This window comes from Fundulus heteroclitus, chromosome 16 (assembly GCF_011125445.2).
Source record: "Fundulus heteroclitus isolate FHET01 chromosome 16, MU-UCD_Fhet_4.1, whole genome shotgun sequence".
Lineage (NCBI taxonomy): Eukaryota > Metazoa > Chordata > Actinopteri > Cyprinodontiformes > Fundulidae > Fundulus > Fundulus heteroclitus.
This window is the reverse complement of record NC_046376.1, coordinates 29,531,195-29,550,121: the sequence shown is the minus strand read 5'-3', so window position 1 is coordinate 29,550,121 and position 18,927 is coordinate 29,531,195. Positions and strand designations below refer to the sequence as shown.

At 49.6% G+C, this 18,927-nt stretch overlaps 1 protein-coding gene across 8 annotated transcripts in view; it reads left to right on the top strand.

Annotated features, from left to right (window-relative positions):
- Nucleotides 1-18,927, top strand: part of bptf (bromodomain PHD finger transcription factor) — a 29,930-nt gene that overhangs the window by 6,537 nt on the left and 4,466 nt on the right. For 2 of the 8 annotated variants that reach the window (XM_036148388.1, XM_036148390.1), the window contains exons 4-29: nucleotides 1,137-1,316; nucleotides 1,494-1,673; nucleotides 2,614-2,826; nucleotides 2,925-3,004; nucleotides 3,662-4,014; nucleotides 4,122-4,253; nucleotides 4,420-4,549; nucleotides 5,831-5,966; nucleotides 6,051-6,320; nucleotides 6,432-7,905; nucleotides 8,036-8,160; nucleotides 8,961-9,089; nucleotides 9,197-9,347; nucleotides 9,462-9,585; nucleotides 9,686-9,932; nucleotides 10,310-10,471; nucleotides 11,098-11,234; nucleotides 11,319-11,430; nucleotides 11,536-11,762; nucleotides 12,912-14,019; nucleotides 14,113-15,425; nucleotides 15,546-15,628; nucleotides 15,808-16,033; nucleotides 16,147-16,646; nucleotides 16,758-16,937; nucleotides 17,023-17,215. In XM_036148388.1, the coding sequence (XP_036004281.1) occupies nucleotides 1,137-1,316; nucleotides 1,494-1,673; nucleotides 2,614-2,826; nucleotides 2,925-3,004; nucleotides 3,662-4,014; nucleotides 4,122-4,253; nucleotides 4,420-4,549; nucleotides 5,831-5,966; nucleotides 6,051-6,320; nucleotides 6,432-7,905; nucleotides 8,036-8,160; nucleotides 8,961-9,089; nucleotides 9,197-9,347; nucleotides 9,462-9,585; nucleotides 9,686-9,932; nucleotides 10,310-10,471; nucleotides 11,098-11,234; nucleotides 11,319-11,430; nucleotides 11,536-11,762; nucleotides 12,912-14,019; nucleotides 14,113-15,425; nucleotides 15,546-15,628; nucleotides 15,808-16,033; nucleotides 16,147-16,646; nucleotides 16,758-16,937; nucleotides 17,023-17,215 (8,165 nt within the window). The remainder of the gene's footprint in view (nucleotides 1-1,136; nucleotides 1,317-1,493; nucleotides 1,674-2,613; nucleotides 2,827-2,924; nucleotides 3,005-3,661; nucleotides 4,015-4,121; nucleotides 4,254-4,419; nucleotides 4,550-5,830; nucleotides 5,967-6,050; nucleotides 6,321-6,431; nucleotides 7,906-8,035; nucleotides 8,161-8,960; nucleotides 9,090-9,196; nucleotides 9,348-9,461; nucleotides 9,586-9,685; nucleotides 9,933-10,309; nucleotides 10,472-11,097; nucleotides 11,235-11,318; nucleotides 11,431-11,535; nucleotides 11,763-12,911; nucleotides 14,020-14,112; nucleotides 15,426-15,545; nucleotides 15,629-15,807; nucleotides 16,034-16,146; nucleotides 16,647-16,757; nucleotides 16,938-17,022; nucleotides 17,216-18,927) is intronic. The other 6 variants (XM_036148392.1, XM_036148391.1, XM_036148395.1 and 3 more) reach the window with 6 other exon arrangements.

The following is an 18,927-nucleotide window of genomic DNA, read 5'->3' as shown; positions in this document are numbered from 1 at the left end:
TCCAGATTGTTGGTCAGAAATGTTCAAATATAATCCAGCTAATAATAATTACATTATAATTAAGCTTTTGTTTATAAGTTATAGGTCATTAAACTGTAAATGGACTGAACTTAAATAGCACTGTACACTATAGCCACATTCACCCAATCACTCTCACTAACGCACACATTCATACAGCAATGACACAGGGCCACATTGACATGTGGAAGGGGAAGCTGGAATTGAACCCACAACCTTCTGATTGCCAGACGACTACTCAACCCATCAAGCTACAGTCGCCCATTAACCCCCCCCCCCCCCCCCCTTCTTTTTAATCTGAAAATAAAGTGCCTCATATTACAATATTTCTTGATATAGCCAGCTAGCTTGATATTTGAGGAGGGATGAAGTTTTTATTTTACTGTCAGGTTGCTTACATTTGTGAATGAATCATTCATTTATTCTGGCTGTAAAGGAGCCTCGATCGATCGTTATTTATTTACGTTAGGAGCCGAGGCGACGGCACGCTACCGTAACGTTTTAACGTAACTTCCCGTAGAAAGATGTTCTCTAATGAAACACCTAGACCCTTGATGTTTGCTCTTTTAGTGTCGTATCCCACCGATATGAACAGTGTCAGCTTGAGTTGTTTTAAATTGCTACATCTGATTAGCTTGTTGGCCTCAACTGGGGCTGTTAGATACTGGAAAACCTTGCAAGGACGCTAATATGGGTAAATATAAAATGTGATATCTACATATTTTCTTCTTTCTTCTCTTTGCTTCCGTCACTCTGTGGCCTTTAGCTTTTTGAGCAATGTCGTTAAAGTCCGGTGTGAGCGTCTGCTGCCTTCAGACACTGAGCAACTGGTTAAATATTATATTGGCATGTAAACTGCAGGTTTATACCACTGGGAACATATTAGCCAACAAATATTGCACTACAATCTCAATATTTCCACTATATTGCTTATGCCTTATCCAACCAGCCAGGTGTCTCTATAAGAGACCGGTCACACTATGGGATGTCGTTACCTGTAAAATAACTGTCATTGTGGTCTGATGTGCGTTATGAAATTGTTTTCAGCCGTTCAAGTGGCGCCTTTAAAGTGTCACCGGGTCTCTGCTCAGCACTAATTGCTTCCTTTTGGTTTGTAGAGGTGTCCGTGGAGCGTTTGAAGATCCGCCGAGAGCTTCAGGAAGCCAAGAAACGAGCAGCCGAGACTAAGAAGGAGGCAGAGGGGGGCTCTGTAAACACAGCTGGGGACGATGCTGAGCCCTCTGCACAAAACACCAAAGCAGGGGATGCTGAGCCCACAGCAGACACCAGCTCACAAGGTAGAAATGATGGAACGGCGTTAAAAAAATGTTCTGTTCTCTTTATTTGAAGTTTGCCTTTCAAACACGGTTTTGGGTGTAGCTGTTACTGCATCAACCTCAGCTGTTCTTTATACGCCGACTACATGAAGACGTCCTGACTGTGCCCGGTGCTGTTCCCTCTTTGTCGCACCACAGCAGCTAGCGCTCAGCCTCCTTCAGAGGAGAGATGCGTGTCAGATAAATCCGCCTGCGCCTCCCAGGATGCAGCTGCGCCTCAGACTCAAGCTCTAGAGTCTAACAATGAAACACAAGCCACTCATTCTGGGAACCAGGAGAAGGGGGACTCCCCTCAGCTGGCAAAGCAGGGACAGACAGGTACCCCTCCCCCCTTCCAGAGTCATCGTTTGTCCCCATGTTTGGCCTAAAGACGAGCCGTCCCTATGCGTCTGTTGTCATCTGTCTGGCTGCTGTCTGCGCCTAACCATATCCATCACCATCCTCTGTGCTTGTTTGAGCAAACGGAGATCTGCACGCTCCTGCAGCATGATAGTGGTTAGTCGGGCTCAGATGAGACCAGACTTGAGCTCTTTGGTCTACAGCAACAACTTTGTTGTGTAAAACGTACGCTGCAGATCGCCCTGAGCTGCAGGTAAGTTTGTTTCAGGTGTGTTGAAGCAGAGACCTAGCTAAACGACGCAGGGCGCCGACCCTCAGGGGATGGAGAGCCTTTCTATAAAGCTGAGATTACCAAAAGGCTGTCAGGTGTTTCAAATCCCATCAGGTTCCATCACATATCATTTAAAAGATTCAACGGGAATCTTTGGACTTTTTTCTTTCTCGAACCTGTCGTCATGCGCTTCATACCGTGTCTCGCTCTTTGCTGTCCTGAAAAGCTAGAGCTTAGAGTCACGGTGTCCCTGGCAGCAACTGCCACGCCTCGTTCGCCCTGAGCTGCTCTCTCTCTTTTTTTTTTTTATTTATTTATTCCAATTTATGGATATTTTGGGTGGGTTCCTGTTGCCCAAACAAAGAGCTTTCTCGCGGAGACACCACCTGCTACCCCAGTAACAAAAAGCTCGCTCCGTTCTCATACAAAGAGCTGCAGTATCAGCCTTGCTTTGCACTCCTTGCTTTGTGTGCATTAATTCTCCTTTTAGACTCATTTCATTTGCCAATTTTGTTTTTATTTGAGGGATTCATTTACCAGACCATATATTTACTATTGCTCCGTTTAGCCAGTTTGTATTTCTGGGTTACCGTCCGCCTGCTCTTACTGTTTGCTCTGCTCCATTTTCCTTTCATGTGATTGGTTCAGACGAACGGCAGAAGTCAGAGTCTACATGGGAAGATGCACAAGGCGATAAGTCATTGCCACCAGCCCAAAACGAATCGCAGGAGCAGTCGGGTCAGCCACACGCGGCGGGCGACGGGCAGCAAGTTTCCGCGTCGGCGGATGCGAAGAAGGTGGAGCCAGCTGACCCGGCCGACCGGTGCTCCCAGTCCTCCTCCACCAGCCAGGATGGGGCCGGTAAGGGTGAATGTGGAGGGAAAGATTAAAGCCTGATTTGAGTTCAGCTCTGTCACCCTGTTGTTGTCTTAATGATGGGGTCGTCTTGTTTCTGACAGAGGACTGTAATGAAAGGATCAAGAAGGACGGCGGAGCAGCACAAGAATCGAAAAAGCAAATACAGAGAGGCAGCGAAGAGGTGAGGTGTTGGATTCTTTTTGTTTGAAATCTGCAATTTTTGGTCAACGTTTTGACTGTTTAACAATTTTCTTGTATTTTTTATTTTTTTATATATATATTGACAGAAGTGTAGGTGTCCATTGCACTACCAACATTGCCAAACTTTTATAGTCCATTTAAACAGTACACAACTCAACGTTTACTGCATTTTTGTACCATATTATTTTGCACTGCATTGAACTTTTTCATATTAATGCCTTTTTGCACTATTATTTTTGCACCATAAACGTGCTGGAACATTCTTCTGCACACTTTTTCTTAAAAAACAGTTTTTTTCCTGCATTGTTACAATCTGATCACTGCTGCATTTATATTGTCATCTTATTCCAACTGCAATGTCATTACACTGTCGTAAGCCGTATACAACGAAATGTCGTTTGTTATGCAGTCTGTGCATACAAAATGACAGTAAAGTTTGTCTAAATCTATCTAATCTTCAGTTTTTCATTGAGTAAAGTTGTAAATTTGAATGATACCGACAGGCAGTTGTTGATTTAAAAAAAAAAAAAAAAAAATGGCGTTAATGCGTTTGTTTTAAACGGACCCTGCATCAGCTGTGCAGAAATTAAGTCCTCCTGTTAATGAAATCCTAATATCGGTCTCATCTGTGTTCCAGTCGTCTCCTGGGAGCTCTGCCGCCGCCGCCTCTCGGCTCAGCTTCCTGAGAAGGGACCTGGCAGTGAATTTAAACAACCTGTTCAAGCTGGGCCAGGAGGGTAAATACAGGGTGTACCAGAACCAGTACAGCACCAACGCCTTGGCGCTCAACAAACATCAGCACCGGGAGGACTACGACAAGAAGCGCCACCTCTCGCACAAGTTCAGCCTGACCGCCATGTCGGAGTTCAAGTGGAACGGCTCGATCCACGGCTCGCGAAGCCTGACGGTGTCCACGCTCCGCCTGACCATAATCCAGCTGGAGACCAACGTCCCCGGACCCTTTATGCACCCCAACTGGGCGTCACACAGGTGCTTCACCCCAGACCCTTTCCATGGCAACAACAAGAAACTTCAGTATCGCAGATCCTACGGCACTGAACCAGATCTATGTCTCTGGGTTTCTTTCCTTTTTGTAGGACCAACTGGAACAAAGCGGTGCAGATGTGCAGCAAGGCCAGGGAGTTTGCTTTGGCCTTGGCTATCCTGGAGTGTGCCATTAAACCAGTGGTCATGCTGCCTGTATGGAAGGATTCTCTGGGCCACACAAGGTAAAGAGGAGCCACGCTCAGCTGTGCGTGTGTGTGTGTGTGTGTGTGTGTGTGTGTGTGTTGTTTCGCTCATTGTGCCTTCCAACATTCGAATATCCTCTGTCAAAACTGCTCGCTTGTTTTGCATTCCTTCCCAACTCTGCTCGCTTCGTCGTCGTTGCTCCAGGATGCATCGGATGACCTCCATGGAGCGAGATGAGAAGGAGAAGGTGAAAAAGCGAGAGAAGAAACTTGAAGATGAAGAGACTTTGCAGCAGGCCACCTGGGTGAAATACACCATCCCCATCAAACACCAGGTAAGACGACTAGCCATTTGAAATGCAGACCCCTTTTTTCTCGCATTTTTCTCACATCACCAGCACAGGATACAATTTATGTTATTGGGAGTTAACGTCACAGGCCTAAACTAAGAAGTGCATGTATGTGATGTCAAAAAAAATTAAATAAAGGCATGTTTTCTCTAAATTTGTAACAAAAACGACTCTTTTCTCTGATACCCTTAAGCATAGCCAATGCTTTAGAAGTCATCCAATGACTAAATTAGTCTGCAGCTAAACTAACAGGGTGGCAAAGCTCAGCATTAATCAGAGAAACAGCAAAGACACCCGTGATCATGCTGGATGAGGTGCAGAGATCCACAGCTCTGGTGGGACAAATATGTTGCATGAAATTCATATAAGAGATGGCCTTGAGTACATCGCCAATGCTGAACCTTTAGACCCCCAGCCACATGCAGAGCATAGCAGAAATCCCTACCATTAAGTATGGCGCTGGCAGCATTATGCTGTGGGGATGGTATTCTTTAGCAGAGTTAGGGAAACTGGTCAGAAATGATGGAGTTTGAAACGAAGCAAGAATAAAAAACTGGTCAGAGGCTGAAAAAGACCTGAAACTTGGGCCGAGGTTCACGTTCCAGTCGGACAGAGATCCTAAACGTACAGCAAGGGCTACGATTTGATGGAAATGTGAGGCTCGCTTTCCAAGGACACTGAACCTGAGCTGTTTGTCCAAATGGATAAAAAATATATACATTTTTCCTGTTATGTTGCCTCGCAACCTTTGCACCATTTCATTTACAGAGCATGCCTATAACTTTGAAAATGTATAGTTTTTTTTTTAAATTGGGACAAAATAACAGAACACCAACTCAGAATATGGATGCACATGCATCCCCTTTGTTTTTTATGGGTGCTTTTTTTCTCATTTTACTTCACCAACTTACTCTATTTTGTCCAAATCCACTGCATAAAATAAGATAAATAAAATTCTAATTACATGTTGGAATAAAGCAAATGGGTAAAATAGCTGTAGGCGTTTAGGTATAGTCACTTTTGCAAGACATTGCATGAGAAAACGGGTCTGAACACAAACAAACGGCAAACCTTCCTGATTTTTAGTTGTGAGAAGATTTAACGGGTTTACAACCTGTTTTGGTTCCATTGCATAAAATCCCAATAAAACACGGTTTTAAGTTTGCTGTTGTAACCTGACAATGTGTAAAGTTCAATTCATTGCATTCAGATCAGATTATACATACAAATGTGTTCTAAAATAGTGTTGTGTTGTTTTCTAATAAGGTGTGGAAGCAGAAAGGGGAAGAGTACAGAGTAACAGGATATGGAGGCTGGATCTGGGTCAGTAAGACGCACGTGCCGCGTTTTGTCCCCAAGCTGCCAGGGAACACCAACGTAAACTACCGCATAGAGCTAGAAGGTAAGAGTTCCCTCCAGACGCGTCTGTTATCCTCTGTTGTGCGTTTTTTGTTTGTTCACGTCTGAGGCTTTCCCTTTCTTCCAGCTAAATTGAAGAAAGAAAAGGCAGCGCCCTCCGTTAAGACGGAGGATTTGAAAGAAAGCGAGAAGCGGGTCGCTCAGAGCGCGGAGGACAAGGAGCAGGCGCCCAACTCTGCATCTCCTCAGGCTCCTCCTTCAGCCAATGACGGCAAACCTCACGGGAACAACCAGGAGGAAACATCGGTAAAAGACGAGCAAATAAAACCTGCCGATGAAGAGAGAGAGCGTGAAGATGTGGGTGTCGACCCGAGCCGAGGTGCTTCAGACGAGAAAGGTGAAAATCTGAAACAAAATCATTACTTGACAGTATTTGGGAACGTAGTTTTTATGTTTTTTTTTTTTCCATTTTTTTTCCAACTTCTGAATTTCTCCCCCGTGGATCAAGCTGAAAGCAGCTGCCCGGCTGCGGCACATCCCGCGGGAAAAGAGCCCAAAAGCGAGGAGGTCCCAGCGAGAATCTTCTACGACGTGGTGAACGTCAGCGAGGGTTTCCAGCTGCGCACGGCGTACAAGAAGAAGGTGAAGCCGTCCAAGCTGGACGGGCTGCTGGAGCGCCGGGTCAAACAGTTCACCCTGGAGGAGAAGCAGAGACTCGAGCGGATGAAGCAGGCCGCCCTCCTGTCCAAGCTGACAGCCGCCAGACCCGCCGCCGCGGTCAAGGCCGAGGCAACGGCCAACGGCAGACAGACGGCCGCCTCGGCCCCGAGCGTCAAAACGGAAGAGAAGGCGGAAAACCTACGAGCGCAAGACCCCGTGGTGAAAAAGCTCGACTTCGACGAGGAGGGCGGGACAAAGCCCGACAGCGTGGGAATCAAAGCGGAGGCCGCCGCGTCCAGCCAGAGCGACGCGGCGGGGGCGAACGCTCTACGCGGGGACAGGGGGGACGACTGTTCTCACAGGGGGGTGAACGGAGAGCCCCAACTCAGCAGTAGAAACAACCGTCTGCCGGAGACCATGGGAAACGGGGACCAAACGCAGCGGGCGGAGGAGAACCCCAAGAAACGTGGCTACGACGAGATGGACGGAAGCGGCGGGCAGACGGACCCGGGGGCCGCCGACGCCGCCCAAGGCAACGGCGCTCTCTCGCAGGTAAACGGTGGAACCGTGTCTGCGGACGATCCCGAGAAAGAGCCCGTCAAGTCTTTGATGAACGGGAACCTCTCCCGAAACGATCTGTCGGCCGTGGCGCACCAGCCGCCCCTGAAGGTCCCAAAATTAGAGAACCACGTGGAAGACAAGGCGGGACCCCTGAACCGGAGCGACTATTCGAGCGTAAAGAGCGAGGGAGCGCTCCCTGTAAAGCTGGAGCCGTCCAGCACCGCCTGTCTCAAGGGTCATATTGCAGACAATTGCACCCCTAACGAGGACGTCAAGACATCCGTCCCTAAAATCTCCTTCAGGGAGCCTCAGAACGCTTCCATGCACGACGCAGCCAACACTATCAATAAGACCCATCCGACCCCTCAAGCAGAGAGCGGTCCCGTTCCCGCCGCCGCCGTTCAGCCCGCCTTCGCAGCGGCTGGCTCCCTGAGGAGAAAACCCGGCGACGCCAAAGCGATCGCCCCTGCGTCGGCCAGCTCCATGACCATCAGCAAGGAGTACTCCACCAGAGACCGGGTCAGCCTCCTGCGGTTCTTCAAATCCAAGAAGGCCCGCTCGGGCACAGCGCTGCCGTCCTACCGCAAATTCGTGACCAAGAGCAGCAAGAAGAGCATTTTTGTGCTGCCAAACGACGACCTGAAGAGGCTGGGGAGGAAGGCGGGGATCAAGGAGGTGCCCATCTTCAGCTACAACGCCAAGCCCGCTCCGGACATATGGCCCTACCCTTCTCCTCGGCCCACCTTTGGGATCTCATGGAGGTCGGTATCGCCTGTGGATTGGATGGACTGGTTACAGTCTGATCTTAATCAGCAATAGAGATGTGTTTAAACAGAGTTTGGTAGGTTATACAAGCGTGCGTGGGTTTTATCTTGCTTGTCTTTCTTTCAGATATCGCCTTCAGACTGTGAGGTCGCTGGCAGGCGTCAGCTTGATGCTTAGGCTGCTGTGGGCCTGCCTCAGGTGGGACGACATGGCTGTGAAGCCTTCCGCCGCTGTAGGAACGACTCGGAAAGGTGAGGAAACTTCAGTATACAGGCACGCATCCATAAAGAGCTTAAAAAGTCAATTAATTTTTTTTATTGCTGCACCGTAATCCACTTTGCTCGGCTTCCTTAGGTCGCCCCGTATCCTCTGTTATGTACCCATGAGCTTACCTCACACATTTCCTATAGGACTTAACCTCAAGAGGCTAAGATGGCCTTGGAAGACGGTTCATTTTGGGTTCAGTTCCCAATCTGTGTTGGTTTGGTCACATGTTTCTGATCATTATCCCAATAATGACCCATTTCCTGCAAAAGTTCACCAGATAAGTTCATTATGCCATGCACTCGAGGAAGTTCACGTAGCAGAGAAGTAGGCCCACAGCATTACAGAACCTCCACCGTACTTTACCTGAGTGCTTGGAGAAAAGCTCAAACTTTGTCTGCTGTGGCCACATCCCACAGTTTCAGCTTATGCTTTTATTTAGCAAAGTCATCACTTCAAACCATCTACTGCCGGTAGATGACGCCACGTCTGTATCTGCTCATCATGCCCGTTGTGGGGCTCTATTTAGTCTCAAAGAGGGCCGTCAAAGCACTATCAGGATGTTCGCTTGGTGTATATAACCTTATTTTATCATGATCAAACCATTGTGGGTATTTTTTTAAAGCATATAACGTAGCTATGTACCTTTTTAATGTTTGATTTCCTTCGAGCATAAGAAGACGTCACTTGTAAACTAGTGGGGCTTCTTGTCCAGATGCCTTCTGAATATAACCAGAAGATCTCCGTCTCATGCGTGACTTAAAATTAGGAACCATCATGTCTCTAGAAACTACAGACACCGACATAATCACAACGGAGATCATTAGACGGAGAGATGTCGGGCCCCATGGCATCCGCTCTGAATACTGCATCAGGAAGATCATCTGCCCCATCGGAAACAGGGACACTCCCAAAGGTAAGAGGCTTCGGGGGAGATGAAGTGGTAGCAAATGCACTTTTTAAGAAAGTTTTTTTTTTTCTCACATTGCACGAGAGAAATTAATGAACACTTTCTGTGAATAGAAACTCCCACTCCTCAAAGGAAAGGTCTGCGCTCCAGCGCCTTGAGGCCCAAAAAGCAGGAACCGGCCAAACAGACGGGGCCTGTCGCCGTGGAGACTTGGGTCCCCGAAGAGGAGCTGGAGCTCTGGGAGATAAAAGCCTTTGCTGAGAGGTTGGAAACGCACACCTTGTGTTCGAAGCCCAGATATGTTATTGGAGGAATGAGGAATTCAGGTGGACTGTCTTTTTTTTTTTTTTTTTTTTTTCTGCATTTTGGCTTTTACAGACTGGAAAGGGAGAAGTCGCAAGGTTTGGATCCGTCCAAAGCCAGCTGCACACTGAAGACCGCCGAGGAAGTGAAGGCCCATTTGGAGAACCAGCTGAAGCAGGCCAGACTGGCAGCCCAGCAGGTGACGATGGCACAGCACAGTCACGGCTCCGATATAACATGTGCCTCAGTCAACCGGCTCTCTCTAAACCCGCCTTTTCATCATAAAACCCTTGTTTCAGAAACGTCTCGAGCAGCAAAAACTGAGCACGACCGCGACTACTGCCACAACCATCACCACCACCACCACCGCAGTCAGCGCTCCCAGTACGCCGGCCTCCGGCGGCCAGAGGGCGGGTCAGATAACATCTGGAGCCAAGATGGTCCTGGCCTCCAAGCTAGGCTCCCCGGTTCCCTTCCAGCAAGACAAGAACTTCCACCAGTCCTTCGCCTCCTGGGTGAAGCAGGGCCAGAACAACAGCAGCTCAGGTACGGAGATTAATTTATCGGAGACAGAATCACCAAAAAGTGTCGCTTTTCATTGGTCAGCCATTTCTCTTTTCTGCCATCCGTTCACACAACGTCTCGTCTGTTAATCATCCTTATTTACGTTCCGTATCAATCGTCTAAACCACCCTGCCAAAAAAAATATAATGTTTGAGCTCACGGTGTCCACTCTCAGTCCCACAAAAGTAAAAGTCAGGCATTTTGTGAATCTTTTAGTTACATCCCATGAAATAGAGCAAAAACAAAACGTAAGCAGTCTGCTCCTTTGCGGACTCGGAAGCTCACAGTGGACACCTCGGCTGTGCATTGGTGGCCCTCCCGGCTACACGTGACTGTAGGTGGCTCGGTGTGTCTTGCAGCGTCCTCGGCGGCCACCGTGGCCGGCGGCCTCACCAACTCAGAGCAAACCTTCCAGATGGCCGGCAGCCCGGTGACCGTGGCCGGCCACGTCCTCGCCGCCAAGCTACCGCTGCCCGCTAACAGCAAGATTGTCACGCTCAATGTGCCTTCCACTCAAGGAGGTAGGGAGCATGGGAGCGTCGTCCATTTTGGCAAGGCCGCGGCCTACGCTTGCCAAAAATGGCTAGAACAGTGTCCCGTGGGAGGCATACAGTAAACCTGCCCTGATTAAGTGTTGACCCTCAGCATGAACAGTGATTGTTCCCCCCCACCCCCGTAAGTCTTTACTGGCCTAAATGCATGCTGATTTCAGGTTCTGGTACACCCTGTATTTACCCTCACTGCAAAAAGGGAACTAAAAGTGAGTGAAATTTTCTTGAAATCAGTGTATTTTTCCTTGATTAGAGCAGGTAAATAAGACTATTTGCCAATGGAATGAGATTTTTGCACTTAAAATAGGAACAATTTATCTCCATCATCTTATTTCAAGTGCAGTATATCTAATTATCTTATTCTTAGGGGTAAAAATACTCATTCCATTGGCAAATAGTCTTATTTAGCTCCTCAAATTAAGGAAAATATGCTAATTTCAAGAAATTTTTACTTACTTTTATGTCCCTTTTTGCAGCGATCCTGACCCAAAGACACTTGGATGTTTAATAAACGCACACACAGAGCATGCCTTTACACAGCTTCACAGCACCGATCTACAGCGTGCCTCTGCTGACACGGTGGATCTTCTCTGCAGGTGTGGTCCAACAGAAGGTTCTGGGCATTTTCCCCTCTGGGCCTCCCGCCAACCTTAGGACATACAGCACGCTGCACCCTACAACCGGGAATATCAACCTCAGAGCTGCGACCTCCGCCTCAGGCACCCAGCAAAAGGTCTCCTGGCTCTGACACCGTCTGGTCCGTCGTTCTACAGCAAGTTTTTTTTCTGGTCCACCTCACGGTTTTGTTTGTTGTTAGGCCGCCGCGACAGTCGGCCAGACTCAGCCCGGCACAGCAGGGAACCTGATAACCTCCCCGTCCGTCTCTGTGGGCTCGACAATGGCCCCAAATTCAGGAGTGGTTAAGCAAGGTGAGCCGTCAAACTTTCCTTTCTATTATTTATTTTTTTTTTTTTTTCATTTCTAAGACGTACAGTTGCCAAAAAAAAAAAAACAAATCTTCTTTTTGATTCCAGGTCAGTCTCAACAGGCTGCAGTCCAGATGGGTCAGACTCAGGCTGCGGTCACATCCGCCCCCGGTGCCACTCCGGCTCCAAAAGCTGCAGGGCTGGCGTCCTCTTCTGGTGCCGGCACCACGACTCCTGGTCAGCCCTCTGTTGCATCCTCGCAGCCCCAGAGACCGCAGCAGGGCCAAGTGAAGCTCACCATGGCTCAGCTCATGCAGCTGACACAGAGCGCACAGGTGCGGACCGCAAAGGACAAAGAAGCTAGAACTATAGAAAGACCTGTTATTTATTATTTTATTATTTATTTATTTATTTGAATAGGGACAAAGCACATTAATGAACATCAGTATAAAAACAAATGTAAATATGCCGGATTATAGCTACAAAGCTAGTTTTCATCCGTAGTCCCTAGGCAGGCAAATGCATAAGAAAGAACATATAATAGACAATATAAGCATCACAAGGAAAATGTTAAAAGTTTAGTGGTCACATGACTGGTTTGTTTTCATCCATAGTTTGAGTTGAGCTCTAAAGCTGATCAGTGTAGGGCTCTCCCGTATGTGCAGATGAAGACTGTTCCAGATGTTAGTGGCTCTCACAGAGAGAGTGTTCTGACCAAAAGTTGTTCTTCTGTGAGGGACCTCACAGTCTCCTCTGGAGGAGGCCCTGGTTCTCAGGCCACCTGAAGTCTTAGGTTTGAACAGAGTAGACACGGGAGGTGGAGCTAGTCCATGTAGTGCTTTATAAATGAAGCATACATACTTAAAATTTATAAAAATTTTAAAAATTTAAGAGATTGTACTTGTTCAAGATATTACATAAATGGAAAGAATTGGGTTTTTGGTCAAACACTTTAAGAGATCTTTTGTACAGTGATTAAATTAATTTTAAATTGGTAACTGTGGTGAGAGACCAACTTGTGATGCAGTATTCAATGTGAGATAAAATCATTGAGTGGAGAACCATTTTAGCAGCACCAAGTGTTAAAAAAGACCTGATTAGTTTAAAATTAAGGTTAAATTTGACAAGTTGTTTAATATGATTTTTGAAAGACAAAGTTGAATCAAGTATCACGCCGAGGTACTTGAATTCTGTGACAAGTTGTAATTCTTCTCCTCTCAAGAATACTCCGGAGCTTTTTATTTCTTTTGATTGCTTTGAGGACATCAAACAGACCGTTCTTTTGGAATTGAGAAGCAAACATGATTTAAAAAGCCAGTCATTAATATTAATAAACCATCAAATGTTCCTGGTTTATGTCATCTGTATGACTCTTGCACAGATTGCATGTCTCCAGGTGTGGAGGCGATCTGTTCTGTATGGGATCTCACAAAGCACAACCGCAGGTCTTTAACGTCGGGTCTGTTCTTTCTGACATCTTGCAGGGGGGGAACCCGGGTCTGACGGTGGTGATCCAGGGTCAAGGCCAGACCCAGGGACAGCTTCAGATCATCCCACAGGGTGTTACGGTCATCCCCGGGCCCGGTCAGCAGCTAATGCAGGCCGCCATGCCCAGTGGACAGGTCCAGCGCTTCCTCTTCACTCCCATGCCCCCGTCGTCAACCGCCTCAACTTCCGCCCCGGTAAACGCCGCGCCTACAAAGCCGGCCACCACTCCGAGCCCCCCGGCCCAGCTGGCCGCTCCCCCTCAGCCGCGCCCCGGCGCCGCCCAGGTCCAGACGACTCCGTCAGCCTTAGCTCAGACACAGATGGCCGCGCCTCTTCCCGCGCCGCTACACGTCGCCGCCCCCTCGCCGCAGCAGCCGAGCTGTGCTCCCGGCCCGGCTCCTGTTCCCGCTCACACCCAAGTCACGTCCCCCATCGCCGCTGCACAACTGGCCGCGTCGGCTCGGCCTCCTCCCCAGGCGCACGTCTCGCCGTCTCCATCCATCCCCGCGCAGATGCATACGTCTTCTCCTGTGCCTTCTTCCACACAGCTGTTGACCTCCACGCCACCGCCGGCTGTTTCGCAGCCCCAAGCGGCGCAAAACATAAGCCCGAGTGGGAGTTATGTCCAAGGCCCGCCCTCCACCCCCGCACAGCTCCAGGCCGTCCCCCAACCCCCCGTCTCCGCCCTCACAGCGGCTTCGCCTCCTGCACAAGCCCATAACACGAGCTCCCCTCCCGCGCCGGGGCACGCCGCCCTGCAGACCCACGCCGGGTCCGTCTGCGCCGCCCCGGGCTTCACCTCCCCCCCGCTCCAGACGCTGGCCTCCGCTCCTGCGCCCGCCGCGTCAGCCAGACCAGCGGCCCAGCTCTCCGCACAGATCCCCGTCTGCGCCTCGCTGCCCTCGCCCGTCCAGATCCCGACGCCAGCCCTCGCCCCCGTCTCCGCCCCGCTCATAGCCGTCGTGTCCACCCACGTTTCCATCCCCTCCCCGGCCAAAGCTCCGACCCAAATCCAGGCGCCGCCCTTTGTGCCCCTCCACGCGGCCATGGCCAACGCGGTGGTCACGCCGGTCACAGCCACCTCTACCATACCTTCAGTGCCGGGTAAAAAAAAAAAAAACAACTTAGTTCTGCGCAGCATTGTGTCGTTTTTGTTGTACGAATACTGTTCCGTTCACTTCTTTGTCCTTTTTACAGCTCTGATAGAACCGAGGGCAGCTCAGCCCAAAAACTGGACGCCCTCGTCTCCTCAGGGTCCGGTTCGGAGCGTTCAGCAGGCAGCCACGCCGGTGACGCCGCCCGCCGCGGCGTCTGCGCCCGCCTCCGCTCCCGCGCCCATCTCCATCCACTCCGCCATCGCCCCGTCGCCCCAGACGTCTCAGACTCCACATTCCCAGGTGCTGGTCCAGCATCCCGCCGTCGTATCAATGCAGCAGGTGTCCCACGTGGCGGCGTCGGCCGTGCAGGTCGCCATGAAGGGATTGCCTGTCCCCTCCGTGGTTTCCACCGTGAGACCCGCGCAGCCCCAGACCTGCGGACAGGTCCAGCAGATGCCGCACATCCAGCCTCAAGGCCACCCCCAGGTGCAAGCGCAAATTCAGCCTCAGATCAGAGTTCAGTTTCAGCCGCAGGCACAAATACAGCCGCCAACGCAACAATCACCTCAACCCCAAGTGCAACCCCTCACTCAGGTCCAGTCCCCTACGCAGCTCCAGGCCAGGGTCCAGCCTCAGTACCACCCCCAGGTTCAAGCTTCCTTCCAAACCCAAACTCCGCCTACGCAACAGCCTCTGATTCAGCCACAGCCTCAGGCCCAAGCTCCGCTTCAGCCGCAGCCTCCGATCCAAAGCCCACTCTATCCCCAGGTTCAGATCCAGCAGCAAAACCAGATCCACGCTCAGACCGCGCAGAAACCCGCCGTCCACGTTCAGTCCGGCATCCAAACCCAAGTGCAAACGCAGCCCCCCTTTTCGATCCAGTCACCGCAGCAAAGCCAAGTCCCTCAGCCGCTGCAGGTCCAGCCCCATGGCCAGGTCCAGGCAAAGCTCCAAGTGCAGTTCCAGCCTCAGAGCCAGCCTCAAGTTCAAGCACAGCCCCAGCTCCAGGTCCAGTCCCCGATCAGACATCAGCTCATCACCGTTTCAGGCCTCCAGCAACCAGTGCAGCTCCTCTCTGCCCTGCCGCCTCATGTCGCCGCCCAGATCCAGGCGCAGATCCAGGCGCAGGCCCAGCAGCAGGGCGGCACCGTCCCCCAGCAGATCAAGCTGCAGCTGCCCATCCAGATCCAGCAAGCAGGGGGCCAGATCCAGGCCCACCAGATCCAGAACATGGTGACCATCCAGGCACCAGCAAGTCTTCAGGAGCAGCTTCAGAGAATGCAGCAGCAGCAGCAGCAGCTACAACAACAACCTCCTCCACCACCAAAGAAGAAGAAACTTAACGAGCCTAAAAGGGAATCCAAAGAGCAGAATCTGCAGGTCATTAGTCCTAAGGACGGCATTCAGAAACAGGTGAGACCCCAGAACAAAACGGTTATTGATTGTTTTATTTATTATACATTAACTCTCAATCAAGATGTGTTCAATGTTCATGTCAATGTTCATGGGAACCATTTTTTAACCCCTTGTCAGGTGGCAATAAAGCAAAATTCTTCAGCAGAACAACTAAAACAGAGGAAGTCTCTGGCTGCAGCAGAGCGGGAGGAGAACCAGAGGTCGGCCCTTTATTCAAACGCTATATGTTAATATTTGTGAGCCTAAACTTTGAAGTGGATCTATACTGTACTGAGCTTATTTAACTAATAAAAAGTCAATAAGTAAGCTTTTATGGCATCATGGCTCATCTAAACTAGAGTTACAGCTAAAGTTGTTGTTTTTTCCGCTCTTCCGTCAGGATGATCGTGTGCAATCAGGTGATGAAGTTCATCCTGGACAAGATCGAGAAGGATGAGAAGCAGGCGGCCAAGAAGAGGAAGAAGGAGGAAGTGGTGGAGCAGAAACGCTCCAAGCAGAACGCCACCAAGCTGACGGCACTGCTGTACAAACACAAGGAGCAGCTGAAGGCGGAAATCCTGAAAAAGAGGGCACTGTTGGACAAGGAGCTGCAGCTGCAAGTACAGGTTAGATTTCTTTTTCTTTTTTTTTTCCAGAGCAGCTACGGCGCCGGCACTTCAAGGCCGTAGATGTACGAGTTCAGGTTTTCGGCTCTCAAACGGGATTTTTGTCTTCCCAGGAGGAGCTGAGGCGGGATTTAGCCAGGCTGCAGAGGGAAAAGGAGAAAGCCCGCACCGCCATCACTCAGGCCGCCGCGGCAACGGTCAAGGCCGCCGCCCACTCCTCGCACCTCACTCACTCCTCGCACTCCTCGCACAGCTCCCACTCGTCCACGTCCTCGTCCCATAAGCGGAAGAGGGAAGACGAGAGGGACAAAGAGAGGAGCAGAGACCGGGACAAGCATCACGAGAAGAACAAGAAACGGGACAGGGAGAAGGAGCGAGACCGGGACCGACACAGAGACAGAGAAAAAGAGCGGGAGCGGGAGAAGGAGCGAGAGCGGGACAGACATCGGGATAGGGAGCGGGACAAGGACAAAGATGCGGACCTGGATCCGGAACGAGAGTCCGGCTCACTGAAACACAAGAAGAAGAAGAAGAAGCTGTCTTCTACCTCAAAGGATCATAAGAAGGACACCAAACTGTACTGTATCTGCAAAACCCCGTATGACGAGTCCAAGTAAGCGTCAAACGTCTCCTCTGTTGTGGTTAGGATCCGACAACGTGCCGCATGGAGCCGCGGGGGGGTCTGCAGGCGGTGTTGTAAAAAGGAAATGCTCTTCTCTCGCAGGTTCTACATCGGCTGCGACCTCTGCTCCAACTGGTTCCACGGGGCCTGCGTGGGAATCACGGAAAAAGAGGCCAAAAAGCTGGAGGACTTTGTGTGCAGCGACTGTAAACGGGGCCAGCAGGAGGGCCAGAGCAACGAGGAGCTGTACTGCATATGTCGGACGCCTTACGACGACACCCAGTAAGGCCGTCCTCCGTCGGTCCGCGCGCTGAGCTATGTCACATGAAGGTCCGTGTCCTCAGCCTGTCTGATCCTCGCCCCACAGGTTTTATATAGGCTGTGACCGCTGCCAGAACTGGTACCACGGGCGCTGCGTGGGCATCCTGCAGAGCGAAGCCAATCACATCGACCTGTACGTGTGTCCGCAGTGTCAGTCGACAGAAGACGCCATGACGGTCCTCTCGCCGCTCACCGACAGGGACTACGAGGGTCTGAAAAGAATATTGCGTTCGTTACAGGTATGAACTCTTTTTTCCCTCTGGGCTCAACGGCGCTACGTTACAGAAACTTTAGAAGATTACGTGTAGAAATGGAAAATGCCGCAAGTCTTTTTCTACACTTTTCTATAAAATACCAGTAGTGAGATACCTTGTAAGTATATTCGGTATTGTTTGCTTGCACAATATCCCCAGTAAATGATTTGTGTAGCTTCAGTAAAGTGAGAAAACTCTTTTTCACATGTTTTCAGCTTACAACCAAAAACTTTAATATATTTTACTGAGAATTTCTTTAATGACGTACACAGAATATTGCAAAGTTGAAAGGTGGAAAGAAAAGGAAATGGCAGGGTCTATATCTACTATATCTAGTCCCCCTGGTTAATGGAGTCCACTTGTCTTATTGAATTTAGGTATACAGTGGTGGTTCCTTGTAAGTAACAAGTAATCTTTTAATTAAAGTGAAACAATTCCTTTTTTACGTGTGTTTCATGATGAAAGAGGTCAGCCTTGCTGCTTGTCTGTAAACTTGCAGAATCCATAGTAGGCGTGCCAGGTGCAGTAACCTTTATCATTTAGAAAACAAATCTCTGAAACTGAGAGGTTTCCTTGAAAACAGGAAGTGGAAATGAGTAATTAATGTTTCATGGCTATAAAACAGCATTTTCATAAACATTAAGGGATATTACGTATGTTTTAAATAATCTCAGACTTAATCTGAGATGTTTGCTCTATTCGTCTACTTTCTGGAGCTCCCTGAGCTGAGTTTTTTTTTTTTCCCCCTCTGTTGGTCAAAGCCGCATAAATAACCAAGTTGTAATGTTTTCCAACGTAAATGATGTGTCTAACTGGACCTCAGCTTTGCCAAAAGTGTTTTCTCTGCCTACGGCCTGCGTGTTAAGCCCAGTTATGAAACTTCCTCGCCTCTAAATGTTCCACAGTCAGCCGTCAGTGTTAGGACAAAAAAAGCAGAAGTGGTTAGGAAGGTTAGCACCTCAGCCTTGAAATGGTGGGTGGCAGAAGAATTACAGAGCTATGTCAGCAGATGCTCAGGCTCAGTTTGGCGCAGAGGGTATTCTGGTTTGTCGGATATTTTTAGGACTTGGACCCTTTAGTTCAAGGATATCAGGACTTTTTGGACAATTTCATGATCTCATCTTCGTTGGCTCAGTTGGATGACGACCCCTTCGGTTCTAACACGACCTCACAGCTGCACAAACCAAGGTCTGTAAAAACATGGATGAGCTGGTTTGGTGTGGAAGATCTTCACCAGCCTGCGTATGGTCCTAGGCTCATCCTGAAGCGTAGCTCACCCCGATGTGAAGGCATAGCCCCGGCCATTAGATAACCTGACTCCGCCAGATGGATTTGCTCCGCATATCCATCTGGAAACCTTCCGTTGAAGTAATTTTGGGAAGGGACGAAAATACTGGTTAGCTGATTGGCCTATGTTGGTGATAGACGGGCCAAATAAACCAATCAGATCAACGAAGCATATGACGTACTCGTCAACATGCTTCGTCGTCGCTCTGTTACGAGCGACGACGAAAACACAAGCCAAGCTACTCTTGCTGCTGCAGGTAAAGGCTCGTTAGCTCAGCAAAGAAATACTGATAAATCTTGCCGATAAAACTTGCTCGATAGCCACGCTAACGCTAGTTTCATCGGCTGAAGCCGCCATGTTGTTTAGACTGAACTGTCGCGCTTCTCGTTGCGTCACACCTCAACCCGCC